The following is a 25,147-nucleotide window of genomic DNA, read 5'->3' as shown; positions in this document are numbered from 1 at the left end:
AACAAAAATGTTTAGTAGGTTATTTTAGCATCATCAACTTGATAAACAAATATATCAGTAGCCGTTATAGATTGCAAAAGTCGTAAATTAAACATCTAATTAATTGTCTTTTCATATTTTTACCATCTCTTAAAGGATTCATATATAACAATTTTAGGCTGGAATCTATATTATTTATAACCTTTTATCTTCATAAACCAAAAAATCGTTACATAAGCACACAATATAGACATTTTACAATTATAACTAAAGACAGTCAAGCTTAAAACAGGTAAGTTCCGTTTTGGAACTCACTTTGGGAGGACTGCAGAGAGCCCAACATAACAAGAACATTTTTATTTGATTCAGTGGGCTTTTTTCCAGACTTTATTCTCCCGTGAAGGGGGGGGGGGGAAGCACTTAGCAACAATTTCAATAAAATATGATTAAGCTTGCAAACTGGAATAGAGACGGCGGAGGCAAGTAAAATTTGACTTTGATGTCTACTTATAACGTGTATGCAATTGATAATAAATTAATATGTCACTTTTAATTGATTGTTTTCTTATAATATCTTGTACATATGTTTTAGTAATTAATTTGTGTGAAAGTGGGAGTTTTAATAAGTTTTGCCTAGGGCGCTAACTAACCTGGCGCCGGCACTGCATACCTCCCCTTTTGAAGCACTATCAAACATTATATGTGTAGCATTAGCAAATGTTTTTTTTTTTTGTTTTTTTTTCGTCAGCAAGTAAAAAGCTATGTCTCCTACGTCATATGAAAGATCCTTGACCTTTTATCTAACTCCATCCCTTTCACCCCACCCACTTCCATCACGAAACAACACTTAATGGCACCAGCTTCTATATTCAGAATCTAACCCCCTGCCCCCCACCACCCTAATAGACAAGTATCAGACCCAGGGACTATAGCATGTCCTAGGTCACAAATGTCACGGGCATAAATATTGCATCGGGCATTTGCTGACATTTATATGACTTAATCAGCTGGGTGACGGCTAATTTATGACCGACCGTGGTGTTATAGAAATAAATGAAAATAACTGACCCGGACAAATGTTTGCCGTTGGTGGAGTGTATTCTGCGAGCTTTTACAAAGTCACAATGCCCGTTGGTGTGCTTGTAATCAGGGGCTATAACTCCGTTGTTTTAATATATTTGAAATGCAGGGATTTTTTTTCATTTTCTTGCATTGTCATCGGACACGAATCTACGTAGATTCGTGTCCGATGACAATGCAAGAAAATTGCATTTTAATCTAATTATGAATTAAATTAGTCATTAACAATTAATTGAAAGATTAATTTAAATGGCACAAGCTATGAGAATATGCCAGCAACAAGACGAAGAATCTTGTATTACAAACACCTGTTTCCAGCCGCTAATCCTTGGGATTACCTGGGATTTATATACCTCAGGGTGATTGGCCACAGTTTGGTGGGGGTGAGGTGTTTTTTGAAGAGGGGGCGGCTAATAGACCCGGGTACCAAATTCGCCAATTTCAATCAGTTTCTTTCAAAAAAAATCATAATTTGAACAAAAGAAGGAAACTTTTAAAAAATCATAAAATCGAATAAAATTAAATAAATTTAAAGTATTTTATGGTAACTATTATCATATAATATGTTATTTGTAAAAATATTTATGTAAAAATTGTAAAAGTGGTGTACTGATTAAGCCTTTAATCTCACAATGTAACATACTGATTGTTATGATCATGGCATTTGCCTCCTGTAAGCACTATTATGAAATGTTGATTAGTGTTAATGGCGAAGGTACTAACATAGCAGCTCTGTACTGACTAACACCAATACATAATACTAAACATTCAAATGCATGATATTATTATGATAAAACTATAGGCACATGTGTATTTTATAACCCAGGCTATACATTTTGTTTGTTTTTTTTATTTCTAGATTTCTTTAGCGATCTGCGATGTGACCACCTTGTCAGTAAAGGCCGAGCGTTTTTCTACAGAGGTTGTTGTCGCAGTACCCGGTGTGGTGTGAGAAGTTAAACAACAGGTTCGCTGTACCCGGGCGCAACAGGTTGTATCCCAACAGACAGGTTTACTGTACCCGATGTAACAGGTTGTATACTGTCTTAGACCAGTAAGACAGGTTCACTGTACCGGAGGCTTGTAAGCCGTACTCCATCATAGACTAAGTGTATATAAAACTTCAGTCAAGACCGAAACAGTACCGAGACCCTAGAGTAGCACTGTCACCTTACCAAATATCTGAATCCAGCTAGGTCGAACAGCCCTTTCATCGTACCATTGACCAAGACCAGCAGATTCTATGTAACCTACAAGCGTCATCTACCAGAACCCTTCATCAATGTTCTTCACCATTCACAACCTTTCAAATCTCATCCAAGCAGTCACCCCAAACGGCAGTAAAACGTGAAGCTTTTCCATTCTCACCAGTCGTCCAAGGCATCAGTAAAACGTGAAGCCCTTCCATTCCCAGCTTACCAGAAAAACGTGAAGCCCTTAAAGCCCCGCCTCACCAGTTGTCCAGAACATCAGCATAACGTGAAGCCCTTCCATTCCTAGCTCACCAGAACGCCCCAGTAATGAGTCTGCACGCCTGTCTCATCAAGTCGAGAAAGTCTTGCTTCCAGAAACATTAGCACCTTGCACCCTCAGCAGACTCACGAGATGATGCCCCAGTAGCTCACTCCCTCTGGACTAGCTCCAGATGAAGAGGGTTCCAAGTTAGTTTACCTGGGGATACACAATTCCGAGGACTTCACCTGGATAGAAGCAGTACTAGTCACGTGACAGGAGTTCAGGTGATTTTTTTTTCTCAGTATATTTACTTTAAAAAAATATATTTTTAGTATATACTTCATGTGCTTTGTTTTTTCTTGTTTTTTTCTTCTCTATCCCCCTCGCCATATTGACTCCCCATGCAATGGGCACGAGAACCGAGCCTAATAGCCCCATTGGTGGTTATTGTCGTCATCTCCCGCCTAGGCAACCCTTACTATTATCTGTATCTCCAAGCATTTTCTACAGGATATTCCTCTTCTTCTTCTTCGTTCATAAATTTAGTGTTGGAAGGGAACCTACCTCCAACACAATTAAGTATACGTGTCAACTGGTTATGCGCCATTATGACTCTGATTTCAGTCTGCTTTTCTTTTTGGATTTGCTTCCATAGCCTTTGTTCAACCAAGAGCAAACTACAAGGCAGCAGTTGTTTGAGTTGTCTCTCCCCCAGCTAACGAGCCTCATCTGCCCGAGGGTTCGAACTCGAGACTTTTCGGTTTAGCAACCATGAGCTTTACCGACTCGACCACGCCGACCAATGGACATTTTTTTTATCTACCTATTTCCTTCCTATCCATTTGACTTCTATTCCACCCCTTGCCTAGATACATTGTTTGGGCCTTTCGGGGATGTGCCGTAACCAGCCAAAATTCTTTTCTAATACTTGTTTTTTGAACTCATGTTTTTTCTACCCCACACACAAAGGCGTGTATTTGATTTCAGACTGGCCAATTTGTTTTTTAAAACTGTAATAAAAGTGTTTTATCTAGATTATCTAGATATTTACTATATCATATATATATAGGTGTATATATATATATATATATATATATATATATATATATATATATATATATATATATATATATATATATATGTATGTATGTATATATATATATGTATATATACATACATATATATATATATATATATATATATATATATATATATATATATATATATATATATATATATATATATATATATTGAAATATGAAGGGCTAGATAAATAAAGATTGTGTTCCGCTTTTCAGTTCACCCATGGCTGTGTGTTAGGACCTAGATAAACCCAACCTTCCAACCCACCAGACACCAGACCCAACATGTCTGCAGCCGACATGCTCACCACCACCCTCTCCTCCGTCGTCAACAAGCTCGTCTTCATTGTCAACGGCGCCGCCAACGACACCTCCGAGCAGCGCAGCTACGAGAACGTCTTCGACAAGTCCCTGCTCGTCCCCGGGGATGGGCTCCTCACCACCCAGGAGTCGCCGCTCTCCGACATCCTCCCCGACAACAAACCCCCGGACGACACGCACTCCGAGGGGGAGGGGATCGCGGTCATGACCATGCTGATCGGGTTCAGCCTTTTCGGTTGCCTCGGCAACGTGCTTGTGCTTTATGTTTTCTCGAAGAAAAGCGACAAGGTCTCCTCGACCATCTTCATCCTCGCCTTAGCCTGGACCGATTTCTTCGTCTGCCTGTTCCTCATGCCCTACACCGTGGCGCTGGTGTACGTCAGGGACCGGCTCAGCTACGATTTCTTCTGTAAGGCGTTTCATTTTATCAACACCAGCAATGTTCCGTTGTCGGCCTTTCTGATGGTAGCCATCGCTGTTGACAGGTGAGGCGAGTTGCTTCCCTTTTATTTGGATCTTTATGACAGTAGTTGCTTCCCCTTACATTATGGTCTCTATGAGAAGAGTTGTTACCCTTTTATTTTATTCTTTATGAGACGAGTTGTTTCCCTTACACTCTGTTATTTATGAAACGAGTTGCTTCCCATTAGTTTCTGCTCTGTATAAAAAAATATCCCTGAAATTTCATGTCTAAAATCCTGTTAAAATCGTTGTTTTTCATTAAATTGAATGTTTAAAATGATTTTTAAATATTAATTTGGAGTTAACGTTTAATATTTAATTTCATGTTAAAATCGTTATCCACCATTAAAGTTTAATACTTAAATTAATATTTTTAAAAAGATTATCTTTCACTGAAGTTTAGTATCTAGAATGCGTTTATTTTGTAATTTATAGTAATCTCTTGCAAAATTTTTATTGATAAAGCTTTATTGTTCATCAAATATTGAATATCTATAAAAAAATTTTTTTAAAAAAAACACGTTTGCAAAATTCATTGCTATCGAGATTTAATATTTATTATTGTATTTAGAGTGGGGGTTACCATTTTGTATTGAACACTTATTAAAACAGGTAGTATCGCGATCTCATACACAACTAATTGATGACTAATGAGTATCAGGTCAGAAAAATTAGACGTTGTATTAAGTTCTCAGCTAGAAGAAAAGAAGTTGGCTGAAGTTGTAATCCAGAGGCCATATTTCGAATTACTTTTGTTGACACGTAGAAATGTATTTACAATATTGATATTTTTAACAATTGGTTAATAATTAAAGTGAATTTCAAAGTATTAGATGTTTGCCAAGAGACTTAAAATTTAAAATAAATAAAAGATTTTTTTTTACGTTAAATGAAGCCCCTTTTAATATTAAAATTAAGGATAAAAAGAAGAAAGCTGCTTATATTTAATTTTACAATAAAATGTTTTAGCTACCTATTCACAATTTCTTATTCCTTGATACAAAATATAAACTACGCCAAAAAAATAATCAAGTTCTAAGGCCGATTTTAACTCCATGACGTTTCTACCTCAATCAGTCCTCTGACTTAGGTTCCTATGAGATACACTGTCTGGTAATTTTCCCGGGTTTCAAACTACTGACGACTGCTCACAATGTTCCCACTAAACACGTCATCGACTTGTATAGATTCCCGCACTTTACAAAAGCCACAACCAAATTACATTTTAGAAGAATATAGCCTCCAATAGACGTGATTCTGTTGATAATAACATTACTGCCTCGTGTGTTTAGACGTGGTCTGCTGGTGTGTTTAGTCAGGTGTGTTTAGTCAGGTGGGTTTAGTCAGGTGGGTTTAGTCTGGTGGGTTTAGTCTGGTGAGTTTAGACGTGGTCAGGTGTGTTTAGACGTGGTCAGGTAGTTTAGACGTGTGTGTTTAATCAGGTGTGTTTAGTCAGGTGGGTTTAGTCTGGTGTGTTTAGACGCGGTCAGAACAGAATAAAACACCACGAGAAACTGATGTTCGTGTTTTTATACATAGTTGTTCGCAATCTATCTCTCTTCCTCTCTGTCTCTTCCTCTCTCCTCTTTCTCCTCTATCTGTCACCTCTTAACTTTCTCTCCCTTTATTCTCTTAACTTCTCTTTCTCTCTTTCCCCGTCTCACTTACTCCCTCCTCTCTCTCCCTCCCCCTCTCTCCTCTCTTTCTCTCTCTCCTACACTCTTTCACTAGCTCTCTCTCTGTCTCTTTATCTCTCTAACCCTCGCTCTATTAGTCAAGCATAACATAGCCACAACACTTTAAACCTGTTAGGTTTCTATTTACGGAAGTAAAAAACTGTAATAGAAATAACATTCACTTTTAAAATAAATTACTTCCCTTTAGCTTACTCTCTACCAAAATAGTTCGTTAGTTGCTGGTGAATCTTGAGTCTACTGCTAAAAATACAACTTGAAATATGAGTAGGCTGTTATTAGGGGCTTCTTCGTGCGAGGGGACACAATTTGTTTTAGAGAGTATTGTATTTCTCTTGCTATTTAATATTATCCTAAGGTTCAAGTTACTTTGTTTTTAACTAAATCTAGCACAAACAAGTGTTTAAAATCACAATTGTGTAAAGTCATTATCTTAACTACATAATAATTTTTTTGCGTTCTTTTTGCGATAAAATGGACCAATAGTAAATATAGATTGTATAAATTGTAACAGCACTATTGCGTATCTGATATTGTATCTGCTTAATAAAGAGACATTAAATCCGACACAACGCACTTTTGTCTCATAAACAGCTTCTAAATAAGGTCAGATTTAAAATGAATTTTTTTAAAAAGCGTCAACGCTTCAACGTTTCGTTAGCAAAAACGAGTCCGCTAAACCGCCTATCAGAATATGTCTTTGTTTATTCAGTGTCCTTTCAGCCGACGACAGATAGCATTAACGCCCTTGTAAAAGCTTCAATGTTTAATGCGCGTTAAGGAATTATAAAAGGCTTCTTTGACCCGTTTGTGAGTTGAACATTTGAATGTTGTTATAAAGGAAAATATGCTTTCGATTGATGTTTAGTTGATTAAATTAAAGAGCTGCGTTATAGTGGATGTTTATTGCTTAGGCAATAAAGATAGAACTTTGCTTGGTCTTTCAAGCTAAAAAAAATCGATTTTAGTTATGGCGACGTTATGGGGGACATGCTTTTGTGACAAAGTGTAGCGCCTATGTAATGGGTGACATGTTTTTGTGAAAAAGTTTGGGCGCCTATGTAATTAGGGACATGTTTTTGTGACAAAGTGTAGGCGCCTATGTAATTAGGGACATGTTTTTGTGAAAAAACAGAAAAGGTAGAACATGTAAAAATGACTAGAATATTTTAACGTTTTGTTTTAAGAAATTAAAATATGCTTCTTAAAAGATGAAATAATACATAGTATAAAACATGGATTTATTTCTTTAAGTGATGTATTATTTCTAACACCAAAATCACATTTTAAACAGAAACTAGCAGTTAATGCTTTTTTTTTTTACATTTAAACCTGCAACCATTTATAGAATAATTGCGTTTGTTGTTTTTTAAACGAAAATGCATAGCTTTAAAAAAATGCAACGAATTCAATCAGGAGTAGTAAAAAAAACATTGGGCAATTTAATTTATTGATTTTTGAGTTCGTAATAGTTCGTGGTTAAAAATGCACAAAACTGGTGGTCTAGTGGGTTTTCTTGAAAAACTGTGACAGCAATTATTTATCTAATTTAAATTCTTGCCTTCACGGGTTTTCGCTCTTTTATTTAGTTAATTACTTAAATAACGGAATATTTTTAAAAACAATTATACCAGCGATGACCTAGTTTACGTGGTCCTTTGTACTCCTTGTGGAAAAGGGCATTAATCACTTTATTCCACTTCTTATTAACAAAAATAACTACATTTAACATTAGCGTCGATTGAAGGGGGTGGGGTAAGACCGCAAGACCGCATAACTGCCTTATTTGGAAAAAAAATATTTTTAGAAAAATACATTTTTTATAGGATGACAAGGCCCAGTATTGTCTGTATACCACATGTAAATGTTTATTTTTACAATCTTTAAATATGTGGTGACAATTCCCAAGATTGTCTGTATACCACATGTAAATGTATATTTTTACAGGGAAAACAAAGGGCTGTTACAGGGCTTGATTATCGATTAGGAGTCAAATGTGTTTAATCATTAAACCACCAGGGTTGGGGAAAAGGGGTTAGGTGGTTATAAAAGCTAACATCCCCACAGAATGTATGAAGCTTTCCATGTTAGATGTACCCTTTGAGCAGTGGTTCTTAACCAGGGTTCGATCGAACCCCGGGGTGAGTCAGCCTCAGGGTTCGGCTACGGTCAAGACACACACCCGACTCATATCATTTATGATAAGATAATTTCAGTGCGGACCAAAGAACTATTAAGAAGGGTTCGGTGAATGCGCATTTGAAAATTACGAGGTTCGGCACCTCAAAAAAGGTTAAGAACCACTACCTTAGAGAAAAGAGAGTAGACGGGGGAGGGGGGTGGGATGTGACATGAAAATTGTAATTTTAATACATTATGCAAAATATTTAACCATTTCAGCCACCATTTTATACTTTAGATTTATTTGTATATATAATGCTTTAGTTATATATTATGCTATATATGTAAATCTATAAAACCATGGAAACCTTGCAACCCATAATGTTTATCTTTCCGCAGTATTGAAGAATTTTATTTATGTTAGTGTAAGTTCCGATGGTATTTAAAAAACAAGAACACAACTGTTATATAGTCAAAAACAAAACAAAACAAAAAAAAACAAAAAAAATGTTAAATAGTGTGCTTGATCATGCATCGATCCAAATGTTGTGTTGTAGAACTAAGTTCATCAAACAGCGTTGACTCATGCGAGTATGTTTTGTTCCAGGTATTTCAGCATCTGCCACCCTTTTCTACATGTGGTGACACCCCGGAGAGCAAAGGTGGCCATTTCATGCTTGGTACTGTTGGCGTTCTCGCTAGGTAAGATGGTGTATGTGGTGGTGGTGGTGGTGGTGGTGTGGCTGGTTTACGTGGTTGTGGTTGAATGGGATAAAGTTATTTATTATGGTGTGGTGTGGTGTGGGGTTTTTTTTAATGTATTGTGTGGCTGTAGGGTGTATCTGTGTGGTGTTGCTGTAGGGTGTATCTGTGTGGTGTGGCTATAGGGTGTATCTGTGTGGTGTTGCTGTAGAATGTATCTGTGTGGTGTTGCTGTAGGGTGTATCTGTGTGGTGTGTAGAGTGTATCTGTGTGGTGTTGCTCTAGGGTGTATCTGTGTGGTGTTGCTCTAGGGTGTATCTGTGAGGTGTTGCTGTAGGGTGTATCTGTGTGGTGTTGCTGTAGGGTGTATCTGTGAGGTGTTGCTGTAGAGTGTATCTGTGAGGTGTTGCTGTAGAGTGTATCTGTGTGGTGTTGCTCTAGGGTGTATCTGTGTGGTGTTGCTCTAGGGTGTATCTGTGTGGTGTGGCTCTAAGGTGTTGCTGTGGGTTAAACCTCTGTTTTGTACTGCAACTGTGTAGTGTGGCTGTGTAGTGGCGTGGTGTGGTGTGTTGGCCTGGCGTGATGTGGTGGCGTGGTGTGGTGTGTTGGCCTGGCGTGATGTGGTGGCGTGGTGTGGTGTGTTGGCCTGGCGTGATGTGGTGGCGTGGTGTGGTGTGTTGGCCTGGCGTGATGTGGTGGCGTGTTGTAGCCGTGTGGTTTGGCAAAGTGGTTTTGCTGTACAGTGTACAATGTGGTTCGATTACCTCGCACTGCACAATGTGGTAACCGGATCTGACGTTGTTTGCAATACAGTGCGATTGTTGTGTTTTTGCGCCTCATTGTACAATGTAGGTTGCTAGATGTGGCTTTAGTGTGGCCATAGGTTTGTGATAACATATATATGATATTTCTAATTCTTCCAATACCTATTCAAACTGCTACCCAGAGTATAAACATCTCCAAACTCATCATAACCTCACAAAACATAATGCAAAACTATAAAAAAAAAATACACCAATGTGTCTAATAAACAGGTCGACTCTACTCCACCTGTTCTAAGAGTAACTCCGATACTTTAACAACCCACACCAGAATCGATTAGCCTCTAAATCTCGAACATGTAACCCGAACCTCGCTATAAAGACGACCAAGTGAATCTTATCTTAGGAAAACGACACACTAAATCCCCAATTACCTGGCTAAAGTATCGATAACGTCGTTCGTACGACACTGAGCAAGTCACTAGATAATCCCTCGCAGTAACCTCAGTCACCAGTGGTCCATTACGAGCGTATTATGAGTAACTAAGGGCATATTGATTGTATCGTTATCCTGCTGAGTTTTATAGACTTCAAACACCTTAGGTGACTTCATACACCTTGGGTGAATTTATACACCTATGGTGACATCATACATCTTAGTTGACTTTATACCACCTTAAGTGACTTCATTCACCTTAATGGACTTTATACAACTTAGGTGACTTCATACCACTTTAGGTGACTTCATACACCTAATAGGTGAATGCATACACCTTAGGTGACTTCAAACACCTTAGGTGACTTCACCTTAGAGGACTTCATCCCACCATTAGTGACTTCATACACCTTATAGGTGAATTCATACACTTTAGGTGACTTCAAACACCTTAGATAACTTCATACACCTTAGGTCTTTTGATACCACCTTAGGCGACTCCATACACCTTTGGTGACTTCATACACTTTACATGACTTCAAACACCTTAGCTATGAGCATCATGTTAAAAGATCAACGTCTTCTTCAAAAAAATAGTCTAAAACCTCAAAACTAGACCATTATCGTGCCATTTTGTTAAACAAGACTCCCACATATTAAATTATTAAATAGGTATAATAGAAATTATCTCGTCCTGATAGTAATGCAGTATTATGTTAAACTTAAATACTTAGATACTTAAATTTTAAACACATACGTTAGTCGTCTTATGCTTGCATACCCCATCACAGACAGATAAACGTTACAAGACCAATAGACCAACAGACCAGACTAGACAATTATAGACATGCTAGACAACAACGTAACAAGAAACAGACCAGACTAGACAATTATAGACATGCCAGACGATAAAGGAACAAGAAACAGACCAGACTAGACAATTATAGACATGCCTGGCGATAAAGGAACAAGAAACAGACCAGACTAGACAAACTAAATGGACCAAATCAGATCGATCAAATCGGACGAACGAAAAAATCAGTCTGATTGAACTAGACAGGATAGGCCATACTAGACAGATATTCGCACCCTACTAGACAAGACATGTAAGTAGACAGACCAGACAGACAGAAAGACAGACCAGACATATAGGAAGACATACAAGACATATAGGAAGACAGACCAGACATACAGGAATACAGACACGACATAAAGGAAGGCAGACAAGACATAGAGGAAGACAGACAAGACATAGTAAAACATACCAGAAATATAGGAAAACAGACAGACCGCGACATATGGGAAGACAAACAGACCACGACATACAGCAAGACAGACCAGACATACAGAAAGACAGACCAGACATATAGGAAGACAGACCAGACATACAGAAAGACAGACCAGACATACAGAAAGACAGACCAGACATACAGAAAGACAGACCAGACATATAGGAAGACAGACCAGACATACAGAAAGACAGACCAGACATACAGAAAGACAGACCAGACATACAGAAAGACAGACCAGACATACAGAAAGACAGACCAGACATACAGAAAGACAGACCAGACTAGACTCGGTGATGTCTCATAAAAATGGCAAACAGACATGTGAGTCTATCTTGTCTTTTAAAACCTTATGTAAGACATTATCCCAACGATGATTCTTGACCCAACTATCCTAGGATACAGATCATGTTGAGCATATCCATCTCTTTGACCTACACATGCAACAGAACTTACATTACCATGTAATATATACCTTGCTTTACCTCGACGTCTGACAACAACCGGAACTAACTGATCGTGAGACTTCCGGTCTACCCCTTTACACTAGACTCTACCACCTCGACCACTCCGTAACAAGATATGTTTCAAAGGGTTCGAAACTCTGACGTCAGGTCTGAACCTGACGACCTAACACGCAAGACCAGACTATCGTGCTATCGGAGATTTTAACCACCGTCTTTAACTAATGATGGTGTAACTCAATAGCCCGATGGACAGGCCACGAACAGTGAAGATTAGAACATAATCGCCTTACTCGCGGAGATAATCTCGGATTAAGATTAAAATTAAGTTCTCTTTATAATGTTTTTTTCTTGAGATTTTGTTAACGAAATACAAGTTTAAAGACTTAATCTGATTTGAGTACTTTTAAAGAATGGTTGTTTAGCTTCGAAACCATCTGAAAACTTGAACACTTTTATCTAACAATTTTTTATTATGCATATTAATTTCGTTTTAAATGTAATGATTGTATCCAGGGGCGTAGCGAGGGGAGGGGGCGGGTGGTGCGGACCGCACCGGGTGACACCATTTTGGGGGGTGACACCAAGGCAAAAAATAGCAAAATATATAGAGAAAAACTTGAGGGGGGTGCAAATCGAAAGGTTGAGGGGGGGGGGGGGTGTAAATCGAAAATTTGAAAGTTTGTCCCCGGGAAGGGTCACCATTAAGTGACCGCACCATTTAGTGACACCATTAAGTGCCGCACCGGGTGACACCCGACCTCGCTACGCCACTGATTGTATCGTAGGCTTTATACATGAATACGTCTAATATATAACGGTGCTTTATTTGATCACACGCAGCTTATGATTACAATAATTAGCTAAGTTCATGTTATTTCAGCGGATTATCGTAGATTAAATGATGATATCGCATTGTACACAAGCAAACATCAGTTAAATGTAGGCTAAGCACGTGAATCTTAATGAGGGTTGTTTATTCATGTCTGAAAACACGATCATAACTCTTACATGTTGAAATTCTCTGTAACCTGCTATTTTAACGCATTCATTTTAACACATTCATTTTAACACATTCATTTCAACACATTCATTTTAACACATTCATCTTAACACATTCAACACACGAAACACGGACACCTCTAAGCTAAACTTGAACACACACAACTAACGAGTGCGGCATTTAAAACATAATAGCTTTAACAGGTGTAACTCGTACTATTGTTGAAGTGGGTGTCGGTTTGAACGCTCTACCGTTTGACCACACTGTCCCATCAAAGGGTATCAAAGCGTATAGTTTGGAAAAAAAAAGATGTGCATGATTAGTAAAGAAAAAAAATTTGTTGCGCGTTTCACTAAAGTAACACTCAATTTCATCAACTGTATAATCTATTTTAATTTTAAAATTTCACTTAACCATAATTTAACACATGTTATTTAACACCCCCCTTCCCCCCTCTTCTACAGGCTCCATTACGTCATGCCTGTTCTCCGTGTACCGGGCCAACTGCACGGACACTGCCCAGCTGGACACTTCCGGTTCCGATTACGTCACGGAGATAACGAGCACCATCGTCCCCCTCTACGAGCGAGACGGCAACCGGTCCTCAGAGGTGGCCTGTTCGAGCCTGGTGTACACGGGCAAGTGCGAGGAGAACCCGAACATCTTCTCCTACACCTTCCTGGACGCGTTCCAAAAGATCTACATCTCCTTCTACATCATCTCCCTGCTGTCCGTGTTCACGTTGTACTTCTTCATCTACCGCTCCGTCGTCAAGCGGCGGGCGTGGCGGCGCAAGCAGAAATCCTGGTCCCACTCCCCCATGACCGCCACCGGAACGAAACCCGACCAGGCGCCGCCCAAAACTCAATACTGTGCCCAAGATGCGGACGGGAACAACGGTGATGGTCAGGTGATCGAGTTGACCACGAAATCAAACCAACCCCATAATCTATCAAACGGCGAAAACGGCGACGCCACGAAAACAGCGCCTTCAGAAGCTGCCTTACCTCTGTCGAAAAGACCAACAGACATGCTCGTCGTCGCCAACACCGACGGCGAAGACAACGGAGTCGAAACATCCGCGCTCAGCTCAGCGGAGAAAAAAACCATACGAGAAAGACGGGATTTTAACTTTTTGGCCAACATCCGAACAGCCATTATGCTGTTCGTTGTGGCCGTCGTTTTCATAATTAGCTTCCTGCCCGCGTGGCTAATGGCCACGCGACTAATTAGCTACCACATCATTATCTTCTACACACATTTCATCTACAACGTCGTCAACCCTGTCATCTACGCTTTCATGAACCAGTCCTTCAGAAAAGAATTGAAGCGAGTGTTTCAAAGAGGTACTCACATTCTCCGCAGTGGATAACCCCTTCCCTTTAACCTTTAACCCCATTGTGTCTAAATGGATAAGCTTATCCACCAAGCACTTTTTCCTTGTACATTTGTCATTTTTTTTCCTACATGTTGTTTAACCCTTTAACTCCCCCATTTTATCACATTGTCATTTGATTACATCGGCTTTTGTTTTTAACCCTAAATTGCTTGTTTAAAACTGAATTGCCCTTATAGTGATTTAATCTAATTTGCTTTTGCTTCTATAATTGCTTCATGTTTAACATGTACATACATTCTCAAACAATCTGCTTTACTCATAATAGAATTGAAAACTATATATATATATATATATATATATATATATATATATATATATATATACATAGCCCACAAACAAATATACATATACAGCTAAACTTATGTATGTGTATGTATGTTTTGTTCTTAACGTTGTGGTTATTGTATCGTACAGAATGCCAAAATTTATAAATATTAATCATGATTATAGAGATATACAATGACCCTGGGAGTGTATGCCTGAAGAAAATTGCAGCAAAGATGATTATGATTAGTGCAGAAGTTTGAGACGAAAACAAATTCTCCCTTCCCCCCCCCTCCCCCCCCCCCCCTTAACTGTTGTCTCCATCTGTAAATAAATCCATCCGAATTTGTTTGTTACTTCCCTTTATGTACTTGAACTAACCCGTTTCTATATACAACTTTCCTGTTTATAAAATTCAATATCGGCTTACTATTGTTTGCAAATATGCTTTTGACTGTTGTAGGTTTGATTGTTAAACTATTGGTAACGTATTAAACAGATTAAGTGACTGTTCAATTAGTCCGGGTTTTTTTTTTTATTATTTCACGTTTATTCATCTACAAATAAAAACACAAATTTTAAGAATAATTATTACGAATAATTATCTTATAACTAGTTAACGATTTCTAAGCATTGTGAAAATATTTTCGTAGAAAAATACTCAAGGAAAATTGAACGGGGGTATATTTTAATGACTTGAAATAGTAAAAGATTTTAACTTGGTTTTTTTTTCAGTATTCAATTTAAAAATTTTGGTTTTTCATGAGAATTTATAAAATAATTTATTATATACATTTATTTTTGTTGTAATTGTTGTAATTAGCATATATTAGTACATAATTATTATAGTTCATTTAACTATCTAACACATTTTATAAGACGTTTTAGGAAATGAAATTGTTTACTTTTCAATAACGTTTTTAATAAAGCAAAAACCCACTTTTCTCTGCACTCCTCTGCGCATACTTCTGCGCATATATCTAGCACCAATCACGTTTATTATAATACTAGTTTTTTGTGTTTTTTATATAAAACAACTGTTTTCTTTTTTTTAAATTAAAATTATTTGTGATAATTTAAAAAAACAAGTAATTATATTTTTCTAAGCATTATCAAATAATTATTTTATTGAAAGTAGATCTAGTGATTACGCGTATTTACAATTAAAACATTTGCTTCTTAAAACTTCCATAAAATTTGTAAAGAAATATGTACCATATATTTTAATAAATAAATAGGTAAATGCTAGTTTTAAGTTTATGCCTGTTGGTATGTTCATAACTTTGTTGTCAACTATTGTTCACGGAGGGAGTGATTGTATAGAAGAATTGTTCTGGAACATTATCAGGACAAACACAATGTGTAATTTGTCGATTGTTACATTCGCATAATAAGGCTCGCTTTAGTGCTATAAATTCAATTGAACCATTTCTTGTCCTGTGTTTTATATAAGATTATTCATTTAAAAAACTCGAAACTTGTTATCAAATAACGTAACAAAAAACGTCGACGTCTAGAATGTATCCGTTCCTACGTGATGGAGCGGATATTTGATATTGCTACAGTCAGTGGCGTAGCCAGGATCGTCTCAAGGGGGGGGTTCCAATTTTTTACCCGGGGACAAACTTTCGATTTGCACCCCCCCCCCCCCCTCAAACTTTCGTTTTGCACCCCCCCCCCCCCCTCAAACTTTCGATTTGCACCCCCCCCTCAAACTTTCGATTTGCACCCCCCCTCAAACTTTCGATTTGCACCCCCCCCCCTCAAACTTTCGATTTGCACCCCCCCCCCTCAAACTTTCGATTTGCACCCCCCCCCCTCATACTTTTTATATATACCGAGGGGTCTATGGGGGGGGTTATGACCCCCCCTAACCCCCCCCTGCCTACGCCACTGGCTACAGTGTACGAGAAATGTCAGGATCAACTTTACTCGTTATGAAATGTGTATCATTTGTCCATACCCACCGCTTTCCATTATCATACTTTACGGGTTAAACTCGCATAGTAAGTATGCATATGTTCAAGTTTTAAAGCCAGTGTTCAGACTAGGTTGATCTTTTTAAATACCATCCATCAGTGGCGTAGCGAGGTCGGGTGTCACCCGGTGCGGCACTTAATGGTGTCATCCCCCAGAGGCGTAGTGACCCTTCCCGTGGACAAACTTTCAAATTTTCGATTTGCACCCCCCCCCCTCAAACTTTCGATTTGCACCCCCCCCCCCTCAAGTTTTGCTATTTTTTGCCTTGGTGTCACACCCCCCCCTAAATGGTGTTACCCGGGCACCCCCGCCCCCCCCTCGCTACGCCTCTGCCATCCATCCATGATATTTGTTGTCAAAATGACGCTCCCATCCCCCACTTTATCTACCTCTTTGTCTCTTACTTTTATCAATGTCCCCCACACTTCTAACAAAACCTACTCCCTTCTACCATAAAACCCACTTTTAAAAAACCTGATACAAAAAAACATGATACATTTTTTTATCTTAAAATGTATTTCTATCCCGTAGTTTCGTATTAAAACTGGATTATCACGTTTCTCTAAGCGAACGTTTTTAACACCTAGTCACGTATTGTGAAATGAGTTTGTGATTTTAATTCTGCTTGAAAAAAGTTTTTTATTTCCACTGAAATGTTAATGATGGCGAAATTCTATCGGTCTAGACACGGCTATCAATTGCTCCAGATCTAAAAGTAGAAACTACACGGGCGATGTCCGCAGCTCTTAACATAAGTTTTAGGACACTAAATGTCAAATATGTAGTTATTTATGTATTCAATTTCGCCACATAATGATTGCCCATACCTACCTCTTTATATCAATGATAACAAGAAGTCGTTAATCCTAAAACAAACCCTATCATGAATTTATTGGTAAACGTAATCTTTAAAACTAAACCTTACCGAAATTTTAACCCTAAACCTCATCTTATTGTTAAAGAACTGTTATATGCATTTCTTGTTTGGGTTGTTAGGGTAAGGGTAAGGGTAAGTCAAAAATAGACAATTACTGAAATATGTGCGTCTCAGAAACACAGCCCTTCTTCTTTATAAAAAGTCACATTCCTCACGATTATTTGCCATACTGTGTTAACCCATAACTGCACTTTTCTCTTCCTGCTTGGTGTGTTTGTAACTCGATTCATAAAGGGTTAACTAGCATTCTGAATATTTATGGCTGCTTAGCCCTTTGTCTCTTGAGTAGATAACTCAAATTTCACAAGGCTTAAAAACTATGTAAAACTTAAGGATAGAAATAACTCTATCAAAAATTACACAAAAATGTGTGCTGAAAATTATAATAAATAATACTATTTAACGATTTAGAATGTGGGGCCCATTGTATTTACTAATTAATTATGTCCACAAGTAACATAAACTTGGACCCATGTACTGTATTTGTTAAAATGGTAGACTCCCAGTTTTGCATTATTTAAGAACTTTCTTAAGAAAAGGTAAAAAGTGATTTATTTATTAAAAACAAAAGCCGGAAAATTCTTGCGAGGAACTTGAATTTTAAGACACGAAAACAGACATACAACTCTTGTTGTAGATTTAATAAACTTATAATTTTTATTTGGTGATGAAAATTTTGTAATGATCAAGTAAAATTTTACGATTGACTTTTTTATAAACCACGGACGATAACTCTAGTAGTCCTTCCCCCTGAAAGTTTTATTCTATGGAAGATAACTCGAGATGGACGGCAGTGTCTACTCTCTAAAAATGTAGCCGGAAGAACTGGGATCATATTTCTTGGGGAAGTCCAATGATTTTCTCTCTTTTCCCCTGTAGTGTTTGTTCTTCCTCGCATATTTTATTGGGGGAATGGTAAACGGCTGGTTTCCATGGCAACGGTCAGTGTCTCCACAAGAGTACCATCCGGTCCCGCAACATTTTACTCTTTTTTTTTAATACGGTGGGTTGCAATCATTGACACATCGCTTAAACCAGCCTAGACAACAATCGGTCCCCTGCTATTAAGTTAGGTGATCTACCTGTCTTTGTTCTCTGGATTCCCAAGTCATTCGTCACACGTTTTTTAGCTCTGTTCTTCGCGGTAGTTTTTTTAATTACTAAATTTCTAAACTGCTGCTTGAAAAAAAAACTCAGTTTCATAAACCGCTCCTATTGTTCAAAGCATACTTCGACTTTGATTTTTTTTTCTTTAAAATTCTTTTCAGTGTTTACCTTTTATTCCTGTTATTTAAGATGTTCACTACTGAAATATGCAGTAAAAAATATTTTATTTTTCTAGCATTCTTACTTTGGTCTTCAATATATAATCTTGCTATTTGCTAGTACAAAAAGAACAATATTTTTCCCGTATTTATTTACGAGTCTCTAAAATTCTCTATAAACAACTGTTATTGAAGTGGGTTTTTTTTCGCCCAATGCTCCAACCTTGCAAACAGCATCCTTCATAAATTAACGTGTATTACTTCGCTTATCTATTCTAAAGCCGTGTAAATATTTCCCTAAAGATTCCTTTAAGAAATACTACTCAGTTTCAGAAAATAACCATCATTTTAACCTCTAACCCATGAACTTATGTATTTATTTATAGTGTCCCCTAATCGAGCGTTAGCGATCATATCATAGATAATCTCCATCCATCGGGGATTGAGAAATTAATGAACCCTGTTGCGTCGAGCTCGTGTTTATTATATCTGCCATAAAAAACACACTTTGCTAAATATTAATGTTGTATTTAAAGCATCGTGTAGCAGCATCTACTCTACTGGCCAGTTTCACGTCCCTTAATCTCCATAAATAAAATATATGAACGATGAGAAGAACGTGTTAATAATTAATTTAGAGATAAAAAATGTAAAGATAAAAAGTAAATATAATGAAACTAAAACATTGGCTGACCATTTGGGAAATTTACTTTTAGCGCAAAACACACACGACATACATACACACACATACGCATACGCACACACAAACATATATATATATATATATATATATATATATATATATATATATATATATATATATATATATATATATATTCATATATATATATATATATTCATATATATATATATATATATATATATATATATTCATATATATATATATATATATATATATATATATATATATATATATATATATATATATATATTTGTTTAACCTTAATCTAAATGTCACTCGGCTAAACACGTCAAACGAGATTTGCTACAAAAAAAATATTGATTTCGGCGTGTGGCTAAATACAGAGTTGATTATAATTTAATTTAATCTGAAATGTATCTTTCAGCTTTCTAGCGACGATACGTTTACTGGTCCGCTCAGTCTGTGTGGTGTATCAGGTAATGTGGTTAAAAGAAATCTGTCTCCTGTCACCAGTCGACAGCAGAGCTTCTTCCAGGCATCTCTTCGGAGGGACTGAGCCCCCCCCCCCCCCAACCCCCCGCCCCCTCCCCTCCGAAAAAAGTCCACCGCTCCGGCCCCACCCGAACGAAATAGAATTTAAATAGAAAATATATACTTTTACCAGTGTCCGCCCCCCCCCCCCCCCTAAAATTTCAATTGCCCCCCCCCCCCTTCCGAAAAAAAGGCCATTGCACCGCCCCCGAACGAACGAACAAAATAAAATTTAAATAGAAAATATATACTTTTACCAGTATCAAAGCCCCCCCCCCCCCGGGAAAATTTTGTCTATACCCCCCCCCCTTAGAAAAGTCTGAAAGAAACACTAGTCGAAAGCTGATAAACTGTTGAGAGACCACAGTAGTAAACATGGTGTGAATTAATAGTTGTAGTCTTGTTAACGTGTTGTTTTTGTCATGATATATCTCGTCTAGGGAACATATTGACCGGAAGTAGATTTTCCGGTAATATTTTGTTTCGTGGATTTTTTTACCTCTCATTGTTTTTTTGTGTTTGGATACATTTAGTTTCGGCATGTTTTGCCAAGAAGTATTTTGTCCTGGTTTATTTATTCATATTTTTTTTTCTGGAGAGGGTAGCTTCAGCAGTACTTTTCTATGTTCTCCAACAGCAGCAGCTGTTTCTCTCCCCCCCTCTCTCTCTTCTCTCTCTCTCTCTCTCTCTCTCTGTGTGTGTGTTAATATCTCTAACTATATATATATATATATATATATATATATATATATATATATATATATATATATATATATATATATATATATATATATATATACATATATATATACTATTAATTGTGCAGCCCCCCCCCCTTCCCCCCACCCCCCATTTAAACATATTTATTCTGGATGGCGAAAAAAAAAGCCCTCCTCCCTACTCTCTCAATATGGAAAAGTCCGTGGCGCTTTTTACCTGTCTCTGTTCCTTGGTACTTTTTCTTTTGGTGAAGAAAACAAATCCATCTATAAAGCCTAGTAGCAGTAAACTGCAGCTACGAACAAGAGAATTTTTAACCTCGTTTGGTGCATCCTCCCCTTCACCCCCCCCCCCCCCATCCCACAAGCGCTACGGGTCATCCACCTCCACCTGCCTCCTCTAGCCACACCTCTATTCCTCCTCCTTTGTCGCTAGTCCGCATCTCCCCAGGGGAGTCGCGCCTCCCAGTTTGGAAACACTAACCCAACAATGACTATTACACGGATGGCTACCACGCCAAGCTAACACAGCTCAACTGACGTAGACAGCCAGTTTTGCTTACGTCATCAGCAGAACACCAAATTCCCAGCTATTTTCGTCCTCCAAAATCTTACGTCTAATAAACACCAACCACAAAATCAGGCCTTAGTTTGCAGAATGTTCGAATTCCTTTCTTTTCGTTTAATCAAAATAGAGCTAGGGGCCTACATGTTTTCATGGGGATTTCTACTTTTGCGTTTCGCTAAAAGAACAAATGTGTACTAATTCGTATTTTTTTTTTGTTGTTTTTTTTTTATTCTTGTAGCTGAAGAGAGTTACGGGGTATTCTACCACAACCCCCCTCACCCCCACCCCACACACACGATGTCTATTATAGTTCTTGACCCCTGGGTTAGAACAGAACTGAAGCACAACGTAAAATACTTTATTTTCCTTAAGGGCCAGACACATTTATTATACAAACCTCAAAAAAACTAATCATTTCTCGGAATGGGAAATAAAACTATTCCACAGAAACGATTTTTCTTTTAAGATCAGATATTCAGGGGTTGTCTTCTCTAGAGGCAGATAGAGAAGGTTTAACTGTTTTTTAGAGTGAGGTGTTTTTTTTTTTTTTTTTGGCGGTGTGGGGAAGAGGGTCTACATCTTTGAGGTGCCGAAATAATCAATTAAAAAGCGTGTGCCCTTATCTTCGTTCTAGATCTACGTGGTGTATAAAGGGGAAGCCAAGAATTTGAGGAAAAACGTGTCTGATGTCTAGAGAATCCTATCTGTATTAATGACTTAATGTTTAAGCCAAAGGCTGATTTTATTTTTAATGCCAAGTCATTGATATAAGCAGGGGTAAGAGTAAAACATTGGAATTGTTGTATCAGATATCTTGGATAGTTGAATCAGATATTTGGAATAGTTGACTTAGATATTTGGAATAGTTTAATTAGATATTTGGGATAGTTTAATTAGATATTTGAAATAGTTGAATTAGATATTTGGATATTTGAAAAAGTTGAATTAGATATTTGGAATACTTGAATTAGATATTTGGAATAGTTGAATTAGATATTTGGAATAGTTGAATTAGATATTTGGAATAGTTGAATTAGATATTTGGAATAGTTCGATCAGATATCTGGGATAGTTGAACATCACATTGGGATACTTGAATTAGATATTTGGATTAGTTGATATAAACATTTATATTAGCTGAACTAGACATTTGAACAGTTAAATTAGACAAGTACAATAGTTGAATTAGACCTTTGTGAATAAGAGTGTAGTTGAAATCGCTTAATAAGACAGTAGTTGAAACAGTTGAATAAGACAGAAGTTTGAATCGTTGAATAAGACAGTAGTTGTAATCGTTGAATAAGACAGTAGTTGAAATCGTTGAATAAGACAGTAGTTGTAATCGTTGAATGAGACAGTAGTTGCAATCGTCGAATAAGACAGTAGTTGGAATCGTTGAATAAGACAGTAGTTGGTATCGTTGAATAAGACAGTAGTTGGTATCGTTTAATAAGACGGTAGTTGGAATCGTTGAATAAGACAGTAGTCGGAATCGTTGAATACGAAAGTAGTTGGAATCGTTGAATAAGACAGTAGTTGGAATCGTTAAATAAGACAGTAGTTGGAATCGTTAAATAAGACAGTAGTTGGTATCGTTGAATTAGACACTAGGTGGTATCGTTGAATAAGACAGTAGTTGGTATCGTTGAATAAGACAGTAGTTGGTATCGTTGAATAAGACAAGTGTAATGGCTCAGAGCTAGAGCTAAGAAATGTGTATCCACGAAAACAGAGCTAGCTAAGAACTGTATTTCAACAACAACAAAAATCATGTATCAATAAGATAACAAACATGAGCTTGAGCCCTTCTTATAGATACACCAGTAGCTATATTGCAGATACATAGCATCCTCCCCTTCCCTCACCCACCCATCTCTCCCCAGGGTAGGAGATTATAACTACACAAGTAAAACTTATCCCTTGATCCACGAAAAAATATCCAGACTTTACATTAAGCCGATGGCTGCAAGTCCTGGATTAAGTTCTTGTTAGATCTCCTCGAATTAACGTACTCATTTTTCATCCGCTATCCTTTAATGTTTAATCCTCCTCCCTGGGATCAAAGAGATTAAGTTTCAATGACATCAGCAATAATCGCTGACGTCATGACTCAGCCACGAGTACATTGGCTCTGATGATGACCCTGTTGACGTCATGTTCAAACTACTTTTACATCGAGAAGACTTTCCATGACGTAACACATTCCAGCTGGTATGACGTCAGAATAATCAGTGACTTTCACCTAATTCTACATTGATATGAAGAAAAGCAGCAATAACATCACACATGAACAACTTGAATACCAACGTATAAATATTGATAGCCTAAAAAAACAATATCTAATGACAGTAGAAGATTTTTTAATCAGCTTTTGAAAATAATTCAAAATAGAAAGCTCAAAAGAACGCAGCCTACTTTAAGAAATTGGATAAAATTTGCAAGACACACTTATTATCTGTGTGCATAATACGTTTATGCAGTTTAAACTCAAATTCATCTCACTTATCAAGACAAAAATGCATTTAACCTTAATTAAATATTATAATCATGTAAGGGTTTTTTTTGTTTGTTTTTTTTAAGATGCCTTTAAGGCAAGACTGTTAATTTTTTATCGAAAAAAAAATCATGAATTTATTAACAAGTTTAGCTGTGCAATGAAAAAAATACAATTTTCAACTTCTTTTCTCTCATTAATTCTGGTAGATTCAACTTTTTCCATAACCTTTCACAGACTGCCGGCACAGTCACAGATACAAGAACAGAACCAGCATGGAACAAGGCTTCTCCAGAACGGCCGTCAGCGTCTGCGAGACGCCAGACGAGACCAGTTCTGGACCCAGCAAGAAAATGGCTGACCACATCTAGATCTTCCCGCCCGTGACGTCAGCGCAGTCGTTGATTCCGCGCGGCTTTAATCTGTTTGGTTGTTATTGTTTTTGTTGTTCGTTTATGCTTGACGGGCAGAAAAACTCCTGCTGTTAATTTTTTTTTCTATTTGAAACATTTAGCTGAGATTTAATAAACAGGTAGCTAAATGGTTCGGCTTTAAACCGGTTAAATCTTTATATTTTGATCATTTAGCTGACACTAAAAAAACAGTAGCTAAATGGTTTGGCTTTAAATCGGTTAAATCTTTATATTTTGATCATTTAGCTGACACTAAAAAAACAGTAGCTAAATGGTTTGGCTTTAAATCGGTTAAATCTTTATATTTTGATCATTTAGCTGACACTAAAAAAAACAGTAGCTAAATGATTTTGCTTGAAATCGGTTAAATCTTTATATTTTGATCATTTAGATAACACTAAAAAAAAACAGTAGCTAAATGGTTTGGCTTTAGATCGTTTAAGTTTTTTTTATTTTAATCATTTAGCTGACACTAAAAAACAGTAGCTAAATGGTCTGGCTATAAACCATTACAGTGGTTTAGGCAATGGGGGTTGGTGGGGGGGGGGGGGGGGGGGGGTTATAACCTCTCCCATGGACCCCGACCCCTATATATATATATATATATTTATATATATATATATATATATATATATATATATATATATATATATATATATATATATATATATATATATATATATATATGATTATATACGTTTGGAAACATTTTTTAACCACTCCCATGACCAATCCTGGCTACGCCACTGAGTTACCATTATGTGACCAAAAAAAACGCCTATTTCAATATTTTAGCTAAATCTGCACTTTAAAGCTACAATTGATAAAAATTACATGTAATTGTCAATACACATTTTAACCCTATATCCAACCCACTTGCTGACTTAAAATGGCACGTAGCTAAATCTACAAGCTACACTTTAACCCTTTATGTAAAACGTGAGGTCAACTCTTCATCAGCTAAGATGATAAAAACATACTAGCTGATCGTAACAAAAATTACTTAATCAAACTAAGTTTATGTTCAAATTATTCGGTGTAAAATAAACAAGAATTAATTAAAT

General features: G+C 37.1%; 1 protein-coding gene across 1 annotated transcript; it reads left to right on the top strand.

Annotated features, from left to right (window-relative positions):
- The first annotated feature begins 2,080 nt into the window (after nt 1–2,080).
- LOC131957075 (uncharacterized) lies at nt 2,081–24,128 on the top strand. The gene is made up of 5 exons (XM_059321775.1): nt 2,081–2,798; nt 3,813–4,402; nt 8,802–8,896; nt 13,314–14,195; nt 23,908–24,128. The coding sequence occupies exons 2-5, from the start codon at nt 3,882–3,884 to the stop codon at nt 24,039–24,041; spliced, it is 1,632 nt and encodes a 543-aa protein (XP_059177758.1). The 5' UTR covers nt 2,081–2,798; nt 3,813–3,881; the 3' UTR covers nt 24,042–24,128.
- Nucleotides 24,129–25,147: the final 1,019 nt, after the last annotated feature.

Source organism: Physella acuta, unplaced genomic scaffold (assembly GCF_028476545.2).
Source record: "Physella acuta isolate Inbredline_101_S28 unplaced genomic scaffold, ASM2847654v3 ptg001203l, whole genome shotgun sequence".
NCBI lineage: Eukaryota > Metazoa > Mollusca > Gastropoda > Physidae > Physella > Physella acuta.
Note: the sequence above shows the minus strand (reverse complement) of the source record. Positions and strands in the feature narration are given on the sequence as shown.